The 13,698-nt window shown below is 49.0% G+C and overlaps 1 protein-coding gene across 2 annotated transcripts in view; it reads right to left on the bottom strand.

The window, feature by feature from the left end:
- Positions 1-13,698, bottom strand: part of KCTD15 (potassium channel tetramerization domain containing 15) — a 38,376-nt gene that overhangs the window by 7,334 nt on the left and 17,344 nt on the right. The window contains exons 2-3 of one of the 2 annotated variants that reach the window (XM_086621283.1): positions 12,604-12,678; positions 7,216-7,360 (exon numbers count right to left, since the gene is read on the bottom strand). In XM_086621283.1, coding sequence (XP_086477409.1) covers positions 7,216-7,360; positions 12,604-12,678 — 220 coding nt within the window. The remainder of the gene's footprint in view (positions 1-7,215; positions 7,361-12,603; positions 12,679-13,698) is intronic. The other variant, XM_009981653.2, reaches the window with a different exon arrangement.

Below are 13,698 nucleotides of genomic sequence, written 5' to 3'. Positions count from 1 at the left end.
CAGCAGTGCCCACCAGACCAAGCCAGAGAAGAAAGAAGAGGGGAAGCACCCAGGAACCGTTTGCTTACACCAGTCCCACCACCTCCAACAAGAGCACAGCACCAGCTCCTCTCTCCAAAGACCTGCCGTTTGCGTTCCTGGCTCTCAAGCCTGTTTACAGACAGAAACGCCGCACTGCAGGTATGCTGTGTGATGTCTGTGGGGTACGCTGTAGGTCAACACCTGGACAGAAAGGCTGGAAAGAAGGGCCTGATAAGGAGTAATCTAGAAACAGACACCAAAATTACATGAAAAACAATGGCAGCGCTGCTGCTCCAGGACGAGGGGGAATTAAAGGCCAGCGAACATGTAGTACAAAAAGATGCGACTCTTCGTAACGGCTCAGAATTAACCTGTAAAATCTGCTGCTGCAGGATATTAGTGAACCAAAGCAGTTAGTTGTGTTCAAATCTGGCACCACGGACCCACTGCCGGTAGTGGGGAGGTGCTCCTTCACCCCAAGGCTGCCTACAGCCTGGAGATGTATGAATATTCACAGTGACACCGGCAAGGTTATCGTGATAAAAAAGGGACATCCGATCTTTTGCATCTCTTGATGTCTGTTAAGGCTGGGACAATACACACGCACACTGCTAAGGGAGAAAAAAGGACGGGAGAAGGCGCAGAGAGGAAAGAGTGTTAAGAGCAAGTGGGATGAAATGAGGGCAACAAACAGGCTCGCAGGAAGGAGCTGGAAGATGAAAAACAACAGGAAGATTAAAGAAGAAATCCTATAGAAAGCATGCTGCAAACAACTGAAATTGGCAACAGGCCAGTCAGAGAGGCGTGGAGACTGGCTGCGTAACCTGGGCTCAGGTAAGAGCATCGGCCCCAAAGCCTCATCCCCTGATGGAAGGTATTTCTCCACCTTCCCAAAATCAGCACTCTCTGCTGAACCATTACTGCTTTTCTCTGTTCACCGGCGAAGTTCCCTGGTTACTGAGCATGGGATCAGTTTAAACCTACAGGGATTAGTGGCCTAAATTAAAAACAACCCCTGCCCCAAACTTTCTGATATCTTCTTCATGCGGGACTCTGGAGCAACAGCCCACCCTCTAACTGTGGTTATCACCGAGCTGTGTGCGCAGGGGCCTATCAAACCATCGCGGAGCAGCTGCTGCTCCCATGTATCTCTTCTTTGAGCAAAGGAAAACATGCAACGCTAAGGGAAATGCAATACTGTAGAGCAAGCAGGAGCATCCCGTGCTTACTGAAGGCATCGGAAAGTCTGCTGCTGTTTTCAGTAGGTCCTGAAAACCTAGGCTTAGAGTATCTGTGTTCATGGTTGCTATAAAGTAACATTTGTAAGGTCAATCAACTGAATGTGCTAAGAAAACTCAACAGTAAAACCTGGAAGAGGTGGTACAGCCCTATAACTGTCCTTTGTTTCGGAGAGCAGAGAGGGGTGCAGTGCTCCTAAGGCTGGACGCAAAGCCCATTACCATTACATTCAGGAGTCTTTTTGACTGACTTCACTGGGCTTTGGACTAGGCTGACAGTATCCTGAATCAAGGAGTTCAATGGTCCAGCACTCCTGGGCCAAAACAGCAATGCCATAAAGCACCCAAAACCAGGATCACACACCACCTCTACCTCCCCACAGCCAGTGATTAGCCCACTGCATCACATGCAGCTCTTCAGTGACTCCTGCTAACCACTGTTTGTCCTAAAATAAACAAGATAAATTTTATATTCTGGTATCATTTTGTGATCAGACAACCAGTTTTCAGGTGAAGCAGCTCTTCCACTACTGTTCCCAGAATGGTACGGCCATCCTTCAGACAGCCGTATGGAAGCCAGAGCTGTGCTGGAACATCCCGTGCTCCGTGGGACGAGGTATGCAGCTGATCATGAACTGCCTGGGCTAAGCCAAGGTGCCTGGGTTAGTTTTGAAAATAAGACTCTCATCTCCGTGTCTGTTTCCACTTGGGTTGAGCACAAATATGCTTGAAAGAGTTTTGCACCTGGAGGAGGAGGTCTGGAAGCAGGTGGGAATCTGAGGCGTGCTGGTGCAAAGGGGCAACATGCACGTATGGTGCGAGGGCGCCTGGGCACCCGCCTGCTGTCAGGCAGCGGCAATGAAGGGAATTTGTTGTGCTGTAACAAGTAGAGGGGATAAAAGTGTCTTCTGCTAGGAACAGCAAGAGAAAATTCATTGCTGTCCACCAGTGACAGCACTGGAAACAGACCCCTTCCGTGACCGCCCCTGCATATACTGCATGCTGCCCCAGACCAGCCCCCACCAGCACAGCCCGCCTCACCGCCCAGACCCGCTCTGGCTCCTGTACTGAGACACCTGGCATTTTCTGCCGGGAGTGACTTGGGCACCGCTAAGAAATTTGACACAGTATTTAGGGATGGAAGAGGACTTTGCAAAACCAGGAACAAAGAATGACCGGTTCACAGTGTGGGGGTCCAACTCTCTAAAGTCTGTGCTTGGGCAGGGTAATGAACTCAACATACCACCAAGTACATGATCTTCTCTTGCACGTCTTACACACCATTCAGAGTGCATGTGACTGGACTGGAAGCGATGCCCAGCTCTGGATTCTCTACACAGGATGCTCAGGATAGCCAGGTAATACTGACACAGATATGTACACCCAAGCACTGTAGATATAAAATCCTACCCTGATAATTTGCAAAAGTTTAACACAAAATATCAAGTAGAAGAATTTGACCCAGAAGGGACCTCACTGGGGAGGTGCCTCAGGAGCTGCAAGAAAACATTTCCATGCTGCTTGTTTTGATAAGTTACCGAAGGCAGACACAGACACGAATCTTCCTAGAGCTATCCAAAAGAGGCACACTGCACTGAGACAGGCACAGGAGTAGCTACAGGGTGTTTGTTAACTGCCTAGCACGGTGGCAAAGTGCACACGGTTTCACTGAAACTCCGTCTCAGAGCAGCCTGGTACAGCTTCTGTCCCAGGCGTTCGCTGAGAAATGCATACACAGACTGCACCCTGTCTCACAGCGGCTCTAGCCCTGGCATCGGCGCAGCGTTGCTGCGCAGCAGGCAGCATCCCACAGACTTCGTATGGTATCCAGGAGTTCCTTGGCCTGCAGGACTAAAAACACATCTCCCATTTCTTCTAAGGATTATTTCCCCACCTCCTCATCTTGTGGATGCCCCATCCCTGGAGGTGTTCAAGGCCAGGTTGGATGAGGCTTTGAGCAACCTGATCTAGTGGCAGGGGGGTTGGAACTAGATGATCTTTAAGGTCCCTTCCAACCCAAACCGTTCTATGATTCTTATGGCAGGGTACCTTGTGGCGGCACAGACACTAGCGGAGCTCCTTATGTTTAGCCAGGGAAAATTGCTCTGCTCCAAAGGTGACTCCCACCAGCTAAGGTCCCTGCTCACAACCAGGGCTGCTCTTTGCTACACTGAAAGGTGAGATGGACAGTCGGCCTCTGATTTTGCTATAAATACCATAAAAAGCCTTCATGAGCTACTGTGTGTCTTCAACTTCTTGTGGCTGTTGTAGGAACTAGTGGGGAAGTCCCGTCAGGTCACCTAGAAAAGGGAGCAGACAGCTAGGTGGGATGCACTCAGCCTTTCTCCATCCTCAACTTCTGGACAGCATTTAGACCTCAGGAAAAGACCAACAGATCTTTCAAAGATGGAGCTTTTTGCCTTTCACAAAATAACTTTCTGCTCATGATTCAGCAGAAAAGCTTTTTTCTGTTGGTTTTCACGTTGGCTAAATTCTGCAGTCACCTCTGACAAGGGTGACATCTTCCTGGGGAGGAGATGGGAAGTGCGACTGCAAGGCCAGTTGTGCTGCTGTTTCAACATCGGTGCCAGTGGGTCAGTGAAGATCTGCTAACTACAGGCAGAGACAGCCGACAGAAACTGTAAAACCAAGTCTCCCGTGAACCTGATGCTGTTCTCTCAGTACTACAGAGGTCCTTTATTTTTGTACCTAATGTTGACTCTTGAACAGGCTGAAATGGCTCTTTCTGCCCATTTTTCACATATTATTCTTTGTTTACACGAAACAACAAACTGTCATCCTGACTCAACATTTCTTTTTTATTTTACTGCTGTGAAGATCTGCATCCTGGCTACGAGAGACAGTTGCTCAGTTCTAGGACAACTGCGCCGTTTGCTAAGGTCAGTTTGAGAGCACTTAAAATCAGATGCAAGCACACTGATTTTAAAACAGTATTAATAAATGAGCATGCCAGCCTTGTGGTTCTGGTGCTACAGGTCGTCTCTATAATCCACAGGAAACTCAGATGTCCTGTGCATTTGTGCTCCTTCCTTGCTTAAGATGGAGTAATAATATACACATTGCCTACGTCTATTTTCGTTTGAAGACCTCTAAGAAGGGAGTGAGTCTCAAATAAGTAGGTGCAATGGGTCCTGGTTTTGCATGAAGTTATGTATCGGCAGTGAAGGGGACAAATGCTGATGGTAACTGTCCGGGGGAAACGCTTCTGTTGGGTAAGGCAGGATCAAGGCAGAGAACATTTGGGCTGCAGAGGAGGGGCAGCTCCTGTACCAGCCACCCTAACCCAGCGGTGTGGCAGACCGGGGAGTGCAGGCTCCCCACTCTGCTTGAGGACATTTGCTGCTCAAGACGTCGTGGTCCCACGCGTGGGACTCTGAAGCGGTGCAGGAGGAGGGAGCTGTAAGCAGCCCCGGGCTGCTCGCCATCGGCTCACTCAGCATGGGCTGGCTGTGAAGGAGAACCCAGCAAACAACTCACGGTAATTTCTCATACTTCATGCGGCTTAAAATCCCCCAAACCCAGGAAAATTATATGTACTATTAGAGTGTTGCTTTCAGCAGGGAGACCTGTCAGATACTAAACACTTTCAAGTTCTGGCTTATTAGTAGTTGGAAGTGTAATTAATATTCACTGTAAACACACCAGCCAGACTTGATAATAAAGAATCACTAGGCTAGGAACACATACCCAACTTTCTCTGCATTTTCAGTGATAACTTAGTCTGAAAACACCACTTAAACAGCAAACACAATAACACTGGTGCAGTACTAACATTCCAAACTTTCCAAAATAACCATCTGAGCAGCAATTCAAGTTGAAAAGCAACTTGGCTAAACCTCGAGGCTAATAAACTGCTTGATTAAATTAAGGGGTAAAAACTAATAAATATTCAAAACACTTGATAATGCTTTGTTTGACATAAAGAACATTTAATGCAAGTCTCGCTGGAAAACCTGTCAGGTTTTATACCTTAAATAGAGTTTTGCATTTAGAAACATCTAGTGATTCCATTTGCTGCCTTTGATTATTGTCTTCTGTCACTTTAATCACGCTGGTAAAATTACACGATTTCTGTGAAGTCAAATCCGTTTACAATGCAGTTTTAATATAGCTTTGCAGCGCGTTCGTCTATGCATTTTTATTTAGTTACTCCCTACCTAGCAATACTTTGCTTTGTTCTTGAGCCCTCATTAGCCTGGGGTTTGCTCTAAAGCTCTCCCAGGGAGGAACTAAATAAAATACAGTTAACCCTATGCAAAGAGATGGTCTGGAACAACGGACTGAGCCCGGGCACAGCGCCGGCTCTCCCAAGTCTCTCCCAGCCCTGCCAGCGGCTTGCTGTGCAGACAAGTCCTTGGCATCCACCAGCACTCTCACCTCCAGGCTCTTACCAAATCCTGCTGGTTTTGTTTCACAGCACCTCTGAAATCTGGATGCTGGTCAAGGCCATCGTCAGCTCGAACTATATCTCTTCTACTCCCTCTTCTCTCGTCTTCTTGTCCCACCAGATTGTCCAAAATGCTGCTGCTAAAGCATCTCCCTGGCACGTCACCTGTACTGCTTCTCCATCCACCTCCTTTTACTTGATCCATCTTCCAATCCACAGGGCTGGGCTGGTCATTAGCTACACACCTACCTCTGCGTTTCCTCTCATTTCTCTGTAAAAATCTTTTCTTGCTTCCACCCCTTAGTGCTCTGCCTCTTGCCCTCCTTCATGGAGGGGGCAGCCTTCCCGACCTGCCTGCTGCTCCCCACAAAGACCGGCGCTCAGGACAGCCCTTTCAGGCTGGAGCTCCGAAACTACCCGTGAACACCAAAACTTCTCCCTGCCTTGGGACTAGACAACGTGCTCCCATCGCGCCGTGCGTCTGCTCAACGTTAACTGTCAGCGCTCCCACACTGGGGTCAGATAGGATTATACTCGTAACTTAGGTGAGAATGGCAGAGGAACGGTTTGCGGCATGAGGAGCAGCTGTACTCCAAAGCTAAAGCCACCACAGCGACCACAAATCCAGACTGACTCAGTAATGTCTGGCCGAATTATCTTGCCTACCTAGTCCAACATGCAACATGAAATCTTACTGCGCGGCGTGGGAACTTTCTTCTCCAGCAACGCTCTGCGTCCTCTAACTCTGAGCAGATCCCTGTGGCCATCCCAATTTATTCATCATTTCATCCTGGAGTTACTGCTTTTGTCGAATATTGTCATCTACAGTTTGGACACTTTTGTCTTCTAATTTTCATACATAGGGATGACAATGTTGCAAGTTTTGTAAGTGCAAAGCCAAACAAAGAAGGTTCTGAGGAGAGCGTTTAAACAATCAGGATTTACAAAGCAACAACCAGCACCATTATTTCATAGAAAACATGTATTGCTCCATAAAAAGCCCTCAGTAAATTCTATCTCCCAAGAATATTTTGACATTCATAAATTGTGTAAAAAATTACTTCCTGAAATCAAAGTATCTACATCGGTTGTATCTAACGCAAATCCTCATGGCCTTGTTTAAGGGTGTTTCTCTTTTATACCAACAAGAAAATGATCTATACAATTTAAGTTGCCTAAGTATCAAATTTAAAACATTTCTTTCAGATTCTGAGCATTAAACCCTGGTAAGTGCTAGTTGCTGATGTTGCTTCTTAATTGTTGTTATACCCTGATAAATAAGCTAAAAATGTGAGAAAATACAATTAGTTTAGAAAAACTGATATAGCCGTAAGCTTCATCGTTTAACTTTTTATGGTATCCATGACAACCATTGGTCCATTTATTAAATAATAGCATCCCTGGTGTAATACACAAGTACTAAAAATCCTAACAATAAACAGCAACATTTAGTTAAGTGTGTTTAGGTCAAGCACACAAACCAACCTGCACCAAAACAAACGACAGAACGGGAGGAAAAAATGGATTGCGGACTACAGCTTTCCTTACCTTAAAGTCATCTGGGAGCAGTAGCTTAGATGTCCTTAGGAAGCTTAATATATATCTGAAAATTTCACCATCTCGATCAATGAAATAATGTTGTTTTAAACTGTCCAAGACAATAGGCTCTGTGCCGTTAAACAGACGACTTATTCTGAAAAAAGAAAAGAAAAAGAAATGGGCAAAGGAGACAAAACCTCATTACACCCTCAGGGCTTAAGAACATCCAGCCAATTTAGTTGCATCAATTCAACGTGCACAAGGTAATGCAGTGTCTTAATTTGGTGACAAGCAAGTGCACGACGATAGATGCCTTAGAGACAGGAGCGCGCTCGCACGCTCACACACATGACGCGCGTGTGCTCGTGCAGACACAGGGGCACACCAGCAGTGAGAGCCCTGCGGCCGCCCCGAATCAGGGCTGCCAATTAGGCCCAGGACCCTGATGAGGAAAGTGCATGTGAAACACTCACCCCATGGCTGCCAGAGTAATTTTGGTGAGAACACACATGTTCTCTGTTACACATCCCTGTCTGCCATGTCCTGCTAACAGAGAACTGTGGTTACTTGGAGATGGGTCCCTGGCCTAGCCTGCTTTTCCTCCAGCTTGGCTGTCATTTTGATGGAAGGCCATCAACGCCTTTCCGTGCTAGAGGAGTGGCTGCCCATACACCGAGATGAGGTGCACGGACCATGGTGGAAGTGGCCATCCCACGCGGAATGTTTTGGCAAACCAGCAACCCATGGCCCACGCAGCATCTGCAGTGCTGCCTGTGGGACCACAGTCCTACCACCAGTGGTCCTGGGGATCGAGTCCGGCAGAAGAAAGCAACATTTTTCTGAGCAAAGAAAAGGAAGCGAGACCTATGAGACCAGGGGATCAGCTGGTTACAGGGCCAAAATACCACATCAGCCACATCACTCCAGCATTCTCCACGTCCTGAGGAGCAATGCTCTGCAGAAAGCACCCAAGCATCTGCCTGGCTGCTGTTCGTCCTGCCTCTCCCCTCCTAATGCCTGGCTTCTCTCAGAATGCTTTGTCTTCCCATGAGAAATAACCCAGCTGAATATATGTTCTTGAAAGGAGGATCACAGGAGACAGACAGCAACGACCTATTAAGTAATTGAGTCCATCTCTCCAACAGTGCAGCATTGTTCCCAACTGCGGAGCGTCTCGTGTTTCAAAGTCGAGTCTTAAATGACTCCTCCAGCGAGGACTCCTCCATTGCCCAGAGAGACTGTCCCGCAGCCTGCTGGATTTCACTGTCCCGCAGCTGCTGGATTTCACTGTGCAGCCATCCCTTCAACTTGGCTGTGCGATCCTGCCATGTCCCTCGCTGCGACCAGGGCAGAGCTCTCCCCTGCTGTGGATAACAAGCTCATCAAACCCTGCCAAAGGCAAGGGCCAGCGCTGCCAGCGCTGCCTCCATCCTTCCAGCGTGGCCGCCCCAGCCCCAGCTTTGTGTCCCAGCAGTGAGGGGAGCAGGCGCGAGAGGTGACAGCCCAGCCGGGGAAGGTGCGCGCCCACCCCGGTGATGGCAAGGGGCAGGTTTGCTCCCCGCGCCGCTTGCTTTGGGTTGCGGGTTTGTGCAACACTGCGAAATTTACCCTCCACGGCTGCACCTCGGTCTGATCTTCTAACTTGCTAATTTAGTTGCAAACTTAATTAACGTGCTGCTTATTTCTAAATTAACTGTGGAGATATTAAATAAAACTGGACTTAGCAAGTCCCCACTGAATTCAGCTAAAAACCTTTCTTCCCTCTTAAACAAGCTCCCGGTTTTACTGCCTGCTCTCGCGTCCGTGTCAGCATTCCGCTAGTCTGAGTTACTTATGAGTATATCCAAATGCTCCCCTAAACCCTAATTATAATACGTTTCCTGTTTTTCTTCAATCTTTAGCTTTTCAATGGTATCAGAAAACACCATCCAGTTCACGCTGCAACATTTAATTTCTATAATCCCAAGGTTCGGTAAGCCTCCAGTAATTCATTATTTTCTTTATCATTGTTATTTTAGGGCTATTTGCCCAAGATGGTTAAATACATTGCTTTGCACAGTGTTAAGATTTTATTCCAGGTACCAGACAGTTAATTTATTTCCTTAGATGTGCACGTGAGCCAGCGTGCAGTGCTGGGTCAGACTGAAAGCAGAGGAAACACTGATAGAGCAGCTTAAGGTTCAGTACGGTGCATTTATTGAGTAAATTCGTGTAGCTATTCAAAGTTCTGAGATCTTACACCTAAACAAGCTGGGCTGTGGCTTAAACCTTCTCCCCTTCACTGCCCTTTCTCTGTGAAGTCTGCAAAAGCAACAGGCCGGCTGCCGTTCGGCTCTGCTGCGCGTATGGGGGACGGTTTGCCAACGACGACAGGGCACAGGGAAGACAGGGTACAAGATTTTAATGGGCTGCTCTTTAATGTAGTGAAGCATTTTTTTGGTAATGAAAACAAAACATGAATTTTGAGGCCTTTGTGGAGTGCCCTGAGCTGTATTTCTTCACCAGTGAAATTACTGCTGGGGAAAGAAACTTGCAGAGTGTTGAAAGACTTAACTGCCACCCCAAAAACAGAGTGATGAATAGTTTAAGGATTTATTTGACGTTTTAGGGGGCTGCTATGTTCCAAGAACCAACTTCACTGCAGCATGTTGTAACGCTGCATGCAGAAAGTGCTCCTGCTTTTCCCTTCCCACCACTATAAACACTACCTGTGCAAAGCCCATTGGAAACTGCAGCGCTGTGAGAGCACAACGTGAACTCAAATGGCAGCTTCAAAAGGAAAATTTGCCTGACAGGGCTACTCATCCCATGTGAAGCCATGGAAAGGAGCACAGTGACCGGGGGCAGCTCCACAAGCCCCACCAGAACCTGATGTGCTCAGTGAATGAGTCTTGGGTGGCCAGAAGAAAACGCTGCGTGCAGAAGTGCGGAAGCAAAATGCGCACAGGCTGTCCAAGAGCCAGAAGTCAGCAAGCGCAAGGGGGTGGGAATAGCTTTGCAATGTGTAAACTTGTTAATGGTCAATCAGAAATTAGGTACCAGTCCGGCTAATGGCTTCGGGAAGCTGCTCCCTCCATCGCCCCGCCATGCCATGTGAGATAGAGTCGTGGGGAGCCGCCACAGCTCTCAGATCAGGCAGTGGTCACCCCGAAACGGGTGTTTTTATGAGCGGTCACAGTGCCCAGCACTGTATTGGTGGACAAGCTGGGTAATGGCGTTTTCAGGAGGCACCTGCTTGTGGCACGCAGGAATGGTGCTTCTAGTGGTGTTTGTGAGGAGGTGGAAGGCGCAGGAAAACAGAGGCAAGGCAGGAAGAGCTACACCTGGATCCTACAGCCATGGGTGAGTGAGCAACCGTCGCTTCTTCAGCATTCCCACCTTTTGCAAGAGATGCCTCGCTTACTAATTTAAAAACACTTAAAATTTCTGTACAAGATTTAATTTCCAGACAGGGAGCAGACCAAGCCAGGATCAATCCAAGCAGTCACAAGCCTAGGGACAGCAAGCTTGCCCTTCCATTGCCTCCGCTTCCGTGGCCAGGTGCCGCGGTGCACATACCATCATCTTCCCAGTGCACGACTCTTCCCAGCTGCCCGTTTCTCCTCCTCAGTTGCTCCTGCCCTCCCAGCAACATGCCCATCTCTACCACCCAGCCACCGCTCCGCAGTGCTGCCCGCCCCGACCCTCACAGGGCCACTGCTCCTGACCACTGCGGTGTCACATCCCTGCGGAGCCATGACGGGGCTGGTGTCAGGCCTCCTGCTTAGTGGGTCTCGCTGGCACCCTGAGCCCCGGCTGGATGCTCTTCCCTGCTCCTCCTGACATCCAGAGCACAACCTGTTGATCCTATTTCTACAGTTTCTTTGTGCTTCTGTTGTTTCTGCTAAAGGCTTTTACGTTTTCAATAACGTTTCGCCAAAACGCCAAGGGGTGAGTTTCTAGCTTTGTACCGATTTTACTATGATATTAAGATCTCCTTTCATTAGATTAAAAACAAACAACGCAGCCAGCCAACCCACAAGGACAAGAGCGCCAGTAAATTCTTTTGTTTCTCGGGCAAGGGAGGAAGCCGTGCGCCGCATGCAAGCGCCTACGGACAGCTGCTGCTACCAGCACCCCTGGAACGCCGGCGACCAGTTTTCCACCACGCGAGCTCCCGGCAGCGCCTGTTGAGACGGGAGCAGGGAGGGGGCCCGCCAGGCAGTGAGTCCAGCCCGCAGCTTCGCTGCACACCATAAACTCACCCAACTCCACCTTAGAAGCAGCCAGGGCTTTCGGCACCCCAGCTCCCTCTGCAGCTCCTCAGCCTTCCTGAGACCATCGCTGAGCACAGCCATGGCTCTGCACGTCACACACCCACTGTCAGGGGGGTTAATGGCACACTGGGACTAGGAGAGGTTGGGGGGGTGGAGGTGCCTTCTGGTCTGGGGCCAGTTTAGCCATTTTCTTGACAGCTCTCTTTTTCAACAGGAAACTGAAGTTCTTTCTTAATAAATCTGGTTCCAGAGGCTTGAAGAGGAGCACCCAGTATGGTGGGACCTGTGGGACAGCCAGCAGCTGGGGCTGTGGCAAGCACCAGCAGAGCCCTGTGCTGCCGAGCCCCAGCGCTGGGGGGGGCCGCTGGGGTTCTGTACACCCCGCGCGCCTGCCCAGGCAGCGCAGCGACACCACGTAAGTAAAACTCTATCACAACATTGCACTAAAAGTATTAATTTAAGTAATTACGTGATTAATATTTAACTGCTCAGTGATATTTTTGTCATTCATAATTCAGCTGTTTACATTTATTAAAAATTGATTCTGTAGACACTTTTTCTGCCCAATGTCAAATCAGCAGGGAATGCATGTTTCGGCAAACTGTCATTAAAATGAGTCTCTCTCCTAATTTTATGGGAGGAGTGGGGAAGAAGAAAGAAACGCCCAACTGTGGGTGCTGCAAGCGCTCGCTGGATGCTCCGCTCGGTGCCCTCCGCTGCACCTGCTGCCCCCCACCCCGTGCACCCTCCTGCTCCACGCAGCGCAAACACACAGCCAAGCCGACACGAGCTCTGCAGCTCTCCTTGCGTTTTATACGGCATCTATCAGTTGTCCTTGGCTGTTGGGCCTTGCTGTGGAGCTGGAGGAGGCAGCTGTTGTGGGAAATGCCGCAGAGAAGAGGAAGAAGGTTGCTTGGAGCCGGGACACGGAGCATGACCTGAAACTGCCCCCGTGGGACACGTTAGCAAAGCGTCCCAGGTGTACGAGCAGAGTTCAGTTACTGTTGCTGAGCACAAACAGTGCTGCTTATCTCTTAAATATTTGCTCAAGGTGGGTAGGACAGATACTGTTATCTGCTTGGAAGAGAAAAAATGCTGTGAATTGGAGCAGAGGTGCTTGAGAGACTGGAGCGCCTTACACCGTGTCTGGCCCTGCTGCCCGCGTAGCTGTGTCTGTTTTAAGTCTGTTACTTGTCCCATCACAAGAAAGTAATTGCTGGGAAGGGACAGCGGGAAGCCATCGAGCAGCAGCACCGTACCCAACGCCGGTTTGTCAGGAGCTGGCTCTGCTGGCACTGCTGTGCCGGGCAGCGCACAGTGGTGCCACAGCTTTACAGTGCTGCTTTTCATATTTCCATTATTTTTACAGTAAGACTGATTGCGCTTGTGCACAAGTTCCCAGCAAAGCGAACTGTACTGGAGAAAGCACCTCCAGCTGCTTTTCCCAGGGAGGTATGTTAAAACACCCAGCCTGTCTGAAGAGCAGGCAGGACTGGCCAGGGGACAGGGATAACCCAGCTGAGCAGCAAACGGGCGTCTTCTGCCTTCTGGCCTGGCGGTAGTTATGAGGGAGAGATGTTAAAGCGTTGTCTCTGCCAGGACACATGCTCACTCACGCCCTGTACAGCAAGGAACGTGGCTAAAGGTTGCATCTGGCTGCAGCAGGTTTTCTGATCTGCCTCCATTTAAAACTTCACCTATAATTAGCGTGGAAGTCCATAAACAAAGCTCTGTTGTATGGTTATACCGTACTTTCACCCACTGCTACCTGACTGGTGATTTTAAGTCCTTCTCCAATTATGGGAAAACAGCACTAAGGAGAAGCACCGGCTACCGCACGGTCTGTGCACACGCCTGGCTGCCGGACGGCCCAGAAACTCCGTGCGGGCTTCGCCCTTATGGCTTTGCCACAGCTTCCATTTTAATCAAAGATTAAAAGACCACCTCAGCTTGCTTCAGGAATACATTTGGCTTAGAAGGTGTTTTAGCTGGGGAGAATTTTGGTTTAAGCATCTTTTAAACCTTTTATTTCTACAGTGATGGGAAAAAGTGTGTGTGTGTGTGTGGGGAGTGTCTGAGTCTTCAGTTGGGAGTATAAACTGCTCTGCAAACTGTGAAATCCAAGCACCCACGCGTGCTTTGCCTGAAGACACGGAGGGGTGCCCCCAAGGAGGTTTCTGGCATAAGTAAGCCCAGGTCAGGTACCGAGTGCAGACATCAAGCCCGCAGCGTTAGC

This window comes from Tauraco erythrolophus, chromosome 15 (assembly GCF_009769465.1).
Source record: "Tauraco erythrolophus isolate bTauEry1 chromosome 15, bTauEry1.pri, whole genome shotgun sequence".
Lineage (NCBI taxonomy): Eukaryota > Metazoa > Chordata > Aves > Musophagiformes > Musophagidae > Tauraco > Tauraco erythrolophus.
Note: the sequence above shows the minus strand (reverse complement) of the source record. Positions and strands in the feature narration are given on the sequence as shown.